Source organism: Protobothrops mucrosquamatus, unplaced genomic scaffold (assembly GCF_001527695.2).
Source record: "Protobothrops mucrosquamatus isolate PMUCROS unplaced genomic scaffold, P.Mucros_1.0 scaffold_125, whole genome shotgun sequence".
Classification (NCBI taxonomy): domain Eukaryota; kingdom Metazoa; phylum Chordata; class Lepidosauria; order Squamata; family Viperidae; genus Protobothrops; species Protobothrops mucrosquamatus.
This window is the reverse complement of record NW_015386201.1, coordinates 380,314-388,522: the sequence shown is the minus strand read 5'-3', so window position 1 is coordinate 388,522 and position 8,209 is coordinate 380,314. Positions and strand designations below refer to the sequence as shown.

The 8,209-nt window shown below is 39.2% G+C and overlaps 1 protein-coding gene across 1 annotated transcript in view; it reads left to right on the top strand.

The window, feature by feature from the left end:
- Positions 1–417: 417 nt before the first annotated feature.
- Positions 418–8,209, top strand: part of COL5A2 (collagen type V alpha 2 chain) — a 161,159-nt gene continuing 153,367 nt past the window's right edge. The window contains exon 1 of the mRNA XM_015817058.1: positions 418–665. Coding sequence (XP_015672544.1) covers positions 563–665 — 103 coding nt within the window. The 5' untranslated portion in view covers positions 418–562. The remainder of the gene's footprint in view (positions 666–8,209) is intronic.

Sequence of the window (8,209 nt, the reverse complement as noted above, 5' to 3'; positions counted from 1 at the left end):
TGAATCAAATATGTACGGATCCCAACCTGTTCTTTCAAGAGAGAGCTTTTCTTGAACAGCAACAGAGAGAGGTAGCTGCTCTCAGAAACTGTGTGTTTTTTTTAAAAAAAAGAGAGAGAGAAAGAAAGAAAGAGAGAAAGAAAGAAAGAAAGAAAGAAAGAAAGAAAAGCAAAAAAGAAGAAAAGTTTGAGGGAAGAAGAGTGAAACTTCTCCTGATTCGATTGTTTACCATCAGTCACGCGATTCCTTGCCAGGGACTGGATGATTATTAGGCTGAAGAAGCTGAAAGGGGGCAGGAAAAGAACTGGAGGCAGCATTCTTCCTATTTAAAGCTGCATCACTTGAGGGGGGAAAAGTGTTTGCAGGCTGCGCAAGAGCCAGAGCTGGTTAAAAAGAAAAGGCAAGCAAGAGGGGAGCTTGCAGACTTTCCGTGTGTCCTGTGGGAGTGCTGAAAGAAAAGAGCTGGCTTTATGATGTCCACATAATCTTCTTTTGTACACTTTTTGTTTTGCACTTTTCCTCGCCCCAGGACGAGGGGGATATACATGTCTAATATTTAGACATGATGGCCATCTGGACCCAAAGAAGAACGTTTGTCATTCTTATTGCTTTTCTAGGACATTTGGGGATGATACGAACACAAGAAGAGGACGAGTTTGAAGGGGGTGAGTCTCTCTTTGGAGTGCCGAGTGTCACTTTTGTGCTTTGGAGCTGAAATAAAAATGGACTTGGGAGTGCAGGATGCTCTCTGTATATTTGTGTGGGTGTATTGTGAACTAGGGGATTGATAAGAAGCTGAAAAGTCAGTTAATGGGAAATGGATTTTAAAAGCTAAAGGTTTTTTTCTCCCCCCCCTGCCATCTGCATGGTGGACAAGGAAGAGAGGAAGAACAATGGGGAAAAAATCCACCGAGCTCTTAGGGGATAAATGCAGTTGTCTGGCTTTATTTCTGTGTAAGACATTTTAAAAAAGAAGTCTTATTACTGTTGGTAATAAGTTTGCAGTTGTGATGAAACACAAATGCAGCCTTTGGAGACAAGCCTAAACTTTCTGAACAGAGGGAGAGAGAGAGAGAGAGAGAGAGAGGGAGAGAAGTAAACACAAGGAATTGGAAGGGTGGAGTCCTTTTGCACTGCCTAAACTACATCTGTTTTATTCAATTCTTTGTTAGGGAGAATTGCACAGAACTTCTTTCTTTTTTGGTTTCCTCCCCCCCCCCCCCCCCCGCTGCTTCTCTGACTTTCTCTCCACATTTCTTTGCTTCTTGGAGATAACCATTTCCCCCCTTTTCCTAAATGGCTCGTCTTGATGAAATCCAGACTTTGTGACACACTGTTCTCTCACCCTTCTGGCTGGGCTATCAGCACCCTGCATTTTGCTCCCTGGTGCTTGAGGACAGGAAGTCTAGTCAGGAAGCATAGTATTTGTCTTCGTGGCATGGCAATGGATTCCATTTAGCCAGCATGTTGGCTTCCAGTTCATATCGGTTCAAGGTTAATGTTGGGAGGATTGCTAAATGGCTTTCTGTGACACCCACTTGGATTCAGCTGTTCCGAATTTGTTCTGGCTAGATTAAAAACTCAAGTGGAACTGTGAAAAGGATGAGGATTTTTTTTTTTTTTTGGCTTATCTGCATTTGCTAAAACTCTGATTTATAAGAAATTGGAATGGTGGATGAAGTTTGTATGTATGTTTGTATATGTGTGTGTCTGCATGTGTGCAAGTGTGAATGTGTATCTGCAGATTGTTGGACTGTATTACTAAAATGGCTTGGATACTTTTGGGCAGGAGACATTGCACACCCAGCTTTTCGGATGGACAATCAAATATGAACAAAAGTTTTTTTTCCCCACCCTGCTGTAAGTCCAATAAAGATAAGGATGTTACTGTGCTGTACACTGTACAAGGAGACCTCTAGAGGGTGCCCTTTATGTAATCTGAGCAGGCTCTAAGTAAGATAATGTTAGAGTTGCATGGGACATGCTTCAGAGAGATAGATTTGCAGTTGAAAGACAAGGCCACTATCCAAATTCACAGCTCAGTCCTATGCAGCCTTCCCTCGAAATGTGTGCCATGGAATTAATGGGATTTGCAGGACGATCCTTAGGAAGCACTAAATTCCATTGATTTAATGGAGCTTATTCCTGGGCAAGTGTGAATCAAATCAGCCAGTCCATCCTCACTGTTAAAAGACAGACAAACACGACAGTGGAACTTTAAGCTTAAGATTTTTAACTGCCAAAGAAATTAAAAAGCACGCCCTGAACAAGCTGTCTAAGTGGGGTTAGGTTAGTACATGCTATTTGTTTTGTTTATATACAGCCTGGGGGTACGCCAACGATCTTGTGTTGGGCAACACATTTTCCACTATATGTCATATGTAGAGAAGTTTTCATTAAACAGTGAGAAGGCCAAAATATGAGCTATTTGTACTGGACTGAAATGTTTAATTGTTGTCTCGCGTAATAATGCGATTAAGCCCCTTGCACTTTTGAGGGCTGCCAGCCTTCTAAAATCAGGATCTAACTCAGCCCGGCTGTAATCTTGTTTTTTGTGGAAGGTTTACCAGCTTGTTTCATGGTAAGGATTAGCTGATGTCATGATCTCCTATTCAGAAACAGTGTGTCTTCATTAAGTCCAAATAATACTATACATTGTATTTCATATAAGATTAGCCCTAGGCCAGAGAATGAAAAGCTATTGAAACCCTGCTCACACAATCCATCAACTATTCCCACAGCTGCCTCTACAAGCTGGATGGCAACCTAGAGACAGGGTGCTGTCTATGATCCATCACTCAATGTCATACTCAGGGAAGGAAAATCAGCTTGGAATCCCTAAATTTTGCCTTACTCTCCCAGGATCTGAGGTCCTCATTTCCAGCTAGTTATTGCTTAGGCTTATGACTCACTACTTGCATATATTTAGTGAACTTGTGAACCTCCATAAATTACCAAACTAGGAGTATCACTAGCCCAGCCAACGTGGCTAGTGTTGAGAGATGGTGGGTGTTATGGTTAGCAACATCTTAAAGACCACTGTTCCCCCCCCCAATACTGTGAGAATGATTGGCTGGTAATCAGTTGTGCTTTTCCTTGACTGTAATGTTCAAAGTGTGGCTGGAGGCCTTTCCCCCCTTTTAAAAAGGACCTTTAATCTTTTTTTTTTTGTTGTTCCAGGTAGAAGTAATTGAATCTCACCTAATCATCCTCTCCTTCCTCCTATTTTAGCTATAATTTACAGTGTTTCAGATTATTCTTCCTTCCTAGTTTTGGAAGTTTTGGCCCCCGCTTCCTTTTAAAAAACTGAATCCAAAGCTTTGGGAGTTACCCTCAGTGGAAAGTATTGACTTATTTTATGAACTGTTAAGGCAAATATTGACCAATTTTCTGGGCAGATATGGAATGTTATACTTCATTGATGTTGTGAACAAAACTTCAACTTTATATTCACTCAAAATCTGATGGATTTGGTAAGAGAAATGAAATTAGTGTTTATTTAATAATTTTATATGCCAGCTTTCTTGGTATCTGGTGTAGAATCTGTAAAATAAGGTAGCCATTAACATTAAGGGGAAAGAGAAGATTAACTAGGCATCCCTAAATTCTATGCAGATGCAGAAAGAATGGTGCCTTATAAACAGATGGGTTATGTTGTGGCTCCAAGTAGCATGGGTGCTAGGGAGTGTCTTAGGATGTGATTTGTCTGTCCAATTACTCTGTACATCATTTCCTACATTGGGCTGTATCATAGTTTGTGTTAACCATGATTTATTAATTCAGCCAAAATGACTGAGTGTACCAAATGCTAATCAATAAACTATGGCACTTAAGCCAGAATAATTATGGTCACAGAACATTTTAAGAGTGATTAATGAACCAAGTCAATAGATAAACTGACCATGACATTTACATTATATAAAAAAAGAGGAAAAGTCAGCTAATTGTATTCCCCAGAGTGTATTTCATACTGCCTTTTTTTTTTCTTGTGTGGAAAAAGAACAAACATAAAATTGTATTGTGCTTTATTTTCCTCAAGAAAAACTGGGACCTCAAGTATATGTTTACAATGGCAGCTTTTCGAGAGGTAAACCTAAATCCTTGTTGCTACCATTGTTTGTAATAGGACACGTAGCTAGACTCTTAGCCTAGGAGAGTAGAGGAACAGAAGAACATTATTGATACTTCTTGCAGAAGCTTGTGGCAGGATCAACCCAGGATCCTCTAGCCACTTTGAAATAAAATCTAAAGATACACAAACTGGAGAGGTCTTCTTTTAAAGATTTCTGTATTTTTCTTTAGAGTGGCAGTTTGGTGTAGTGGTTAAAGTATCAGGCTAGAAACTGGGAGAGGAGTTCTAGGCCCACCTTAGGCAAGAAAGTCAGCTCGGTGACCTTTGGCCAGTCTCTTTCTCTCAGCCCTAGGAAGGAGGCAATGGCAAACCATTTCTGAGAAACTTTGTCAAGAAAATTGCAGGGACTTGTCCAGGCAGTTCTCAAGAATCAGACACAATTAAATGGAAGGAAAAAAAAAATCTTTAGCTATGGCAGTCATTCCTGCAGCCTTATAATGTGATGAATCCCTTGTGTCTCACTAAATTGACTGGTACAGTCAAATCTAAAATCTTTGCAGGATATCAGGTTTCCCTTCCCTGCTTGAGCCTGTGAAGCGATGTTTGTCATGTGATCAACAAGAGAAGTCAAATTAGTAATATGAGTTTGCTGCAAAATCCTCTCTCTATATTTACTCAGAAAGAAGACCTACCTTGGTCAATGGGCTAACCCTCCACTTGGACCATTATTACTATCTACCATAATATATATTATTACTTACTAAGTGAAGAAGCAATTATTTATACAATTCCACTAGCAGAAACTAGAACTAGAGGCAATTTCCACAACTATTTGACATTTCTCTACTTTACCAGACATATTACTCATAATTCTGCAGACTTAATCCTTTTCTCCCAGTTTTTTTTTGAGGGAGTAGAGGGAGTGGAGTAGAGGGAGAAATATGCAAATAAAGCTAGTGTACATTCAGGCCTGCATCTAGGTTATATCAAATTTCTATTTCATATGATAATTGGTTTTAGATGAATGAGTAACAATTACTTTCCAGACGGTAAGCATAATAATGGTTGGTCGTTGAATATTACAACTTAAGAAAATGCTAGCAAAACTGTGTGACATTTGCTTTCAAAATAGCAACTGCATAATGGCAGCCCTATAGGGAATATATAGCTAAAATGGGAGTCAAGGAATAATGTAGATTTCTTCATGCTGATTTACTATAGAAAAAAACATTTCTTCTTCTGATGAAGTAAAAACTCAATTTACTATACAATAAATAGCTTTGACAGGAATGGAAGAAAGGTAAAGATTACCTGGCAGTCAAAGTTATGCCAGTGATAATAAGCCCATATTATAGAAAAATGCAACCTTATTTAAAGGACCACAATAAATTACAATGAAATGCCAAGGATAGATCAAGGAAAGGCATGCCAGAAATGCCTGTAGGATATGCTATAATGAATACATTTAGAGCAAAGGAAACCCAGATGGTTCCAGTCAAGCAGATAGCACATGTTTCATACGAATGCCAAGGAATCCATTGAAAATGATTTCCTTAGTTTTCATAAACAGAAGTGAACATGGTTGTATCTCCTTAACTCCTATGCCACAAAAGCTTTCTTTTCTCTGAAACCTGAGAGATTGAATTTGGGGGTTCAAAAGGATCACTCAAGCTGCACTATCAGCGTACATGGGGATCCCAAGGACCAGATCCTGATCCAATAAACTCTGTAAAGCTTTGAGTTAGAGCACAAGCCTTCAGCATGCTCTCATTAGAACATCTCCCAAAATTATCTGGAGATAGACAATTATTAAGTCGATGGGGAACATGTCTGTTCTGTCCCGGAGTTCTGCCTAATTTTGAGAGTGCTGGCCCAGGATGTTATCCCAAGGTCAGCCATTGTCTTTCAAGCAAATCTAAAGAGCAGAATGAGAATCCCTGTATCGGAGTTCAGATAAACAAACAGCCTACATATTTTTTTTAAAAAATTTTTTCCAGCTCAATGGAATGTTGGAAAGAAATTATGGGAAAGGACTTTGCTCTTTTGTCTGACTATTGATCCACAACGAGATAACTCTCTAAGAACAAAAGGGGACCAAATTTGGTATGGAGGGAGAAACTGGCAAAAGAAAGTTCAAGTTTAAAAGTGGGGGCTGTGGAGACAATATTTCCTCAGTGCATCCATGTGGACAGTAACTAGAGATGCTGGTGAAAACCTCTCGCCTTTCTCCTTTTTGGTCCCTTTGGGAGCCAGGATCCCAAACAAAGCTTTTTTTAAGGAGTTGGAAAGAATCCCAAAAGCCACAATTTGCCATGTTTTCCTACTTTGTTTATAAGTATCCAACAGGTAGATGGTAGAAACCTGTGTGCCCCCAAATCCCACCTTTTTTTTAATGGGAAAGGAGTTTGTCCCCTCATGATTAATTGAATTGAGCTCCACAGGGTTTAGAGCAGGGGTCCCCAACCCTCAGTCCGTGGACTGGGCCATGGCATGCCAGTAACTGGTCCACACAAACAAGCAAAGCCCCATCTGCGAGATGCAAGCAGCACACAAAACCACGCCCCCTCTGGTCTGCGGAAAAACCTCTCTCTGCGGAACTGGTCCTGGTGCCCAAACGGTTGGGGACCTCTGGTTTAGAGATTGTATTTCTCTACTGCTGCACAATTCTATTTCTTTGGGACTTCCATAGTCCTAAACTTGTTTTATTAAGTTGATAGATTATCCTTACATTTCCCCCCCTAATCCAATCATTATTATTCAGTTTGTTAATCAACACAGACATCCCACACAATATTACTGTGTTTGGGAATATTTTTTTCATTAGATTGTTGCTTTTTCATTTTTTAATAATGTTTTCCATATTTTTCCCTCCATCCATTAATATATCTGCCCAAAGGGAACTAGTTGGTAATCTCCTTACCTGGGAAAATTAATCTCTGTCCCTTGATTTAAAGCTGAGCTTATTTCCAGCTGAGCTAACTGAGCCCAGGAGGTTAAATGGTTTAACCATAATTGAGATTAGACATCTTAACATTGCTTCTTTGGTCTCTTGACTCTTTGAATGATTAGACCACACAAGATCTGCTATAAGTTGCAAGGCCATGTACTTTATGTTTCAACTAGCTGTACCCGGCCACGCGTTGCTGTGGCTCAGTCTGGTTAAATGGAAAAGAAAGAAAAGAGAAAGCGCACGTTTGTAATATGTTTAATTTCACAATGCTTGTGGGTATACAACATACGTCCAACAGATGGCGCTGTTTTTCAAAAAAAGCATGTTTTTACCTGTCACAGGTGTGACATCTATATAATAGTAGGTATATAAAAACACGCGCGTATTCAAATGCAATGTTGTGTCAAAATTTCAAAGCAATCGGTGAAGAACTTTCAGAGATTTAAGATTTTGAACAAACGAACATTTACATTTTTATTTATATAGAATAACGACTTCTTTCTTGAAAAGAAGGGAAGCTTCTAGATGAAACGAAAACAAATGAAAATATGTCAGCTCTTTTGCATCTTGCATCCTAAAAAAGCACAGTAGAATTGAACTACAAGGTGTTTTTTGTTTTGTTTTGTTTTTTAAATCCTGGATGGATGGCTTAAGAGCTGCATCTGGAGATGTGCTATCGAGTGGGAAAAAAATCTGGCAACATTCTATACCAAACAGTCCCAGAAAAAAAAAAAAGCTGTGGTAAACACTGCAAAGGCTGCATCCAAGAAAGTGTGTAGCACCTTGCAGAAATAGAAGTACATCTTTGGATTTTGGTTCTGTGCTGGTGCAAAGATTGTGAACTAAGTAAAAAAAGAGGGAGGTAATGCCGAGTGACACTTTTGCTTTATTTGTTTCTTTTCCTCATTTGTAAAGGCAGTGGGGAGGTAGCATAAAGTGGAATAACAAGAAATGGGGACCTAGGAATTCCTCCAGGAGGGGAGCAAGAGGGGAAAAAAGAAGAAGGGGAGGAATGAGAGGCTTTCTTTATTTATTTTTTATTTATTTATATTTGAATTTATATCCCGCCCTTCTCCCGTAGGACTCAGGGCGGCTGACAATCTATTTAAAATACATACAAAACAATACAAATTTAAAATTAATTAAAAAGAATATTAAATATTTGTCGAATTTAAAATATAATTAAA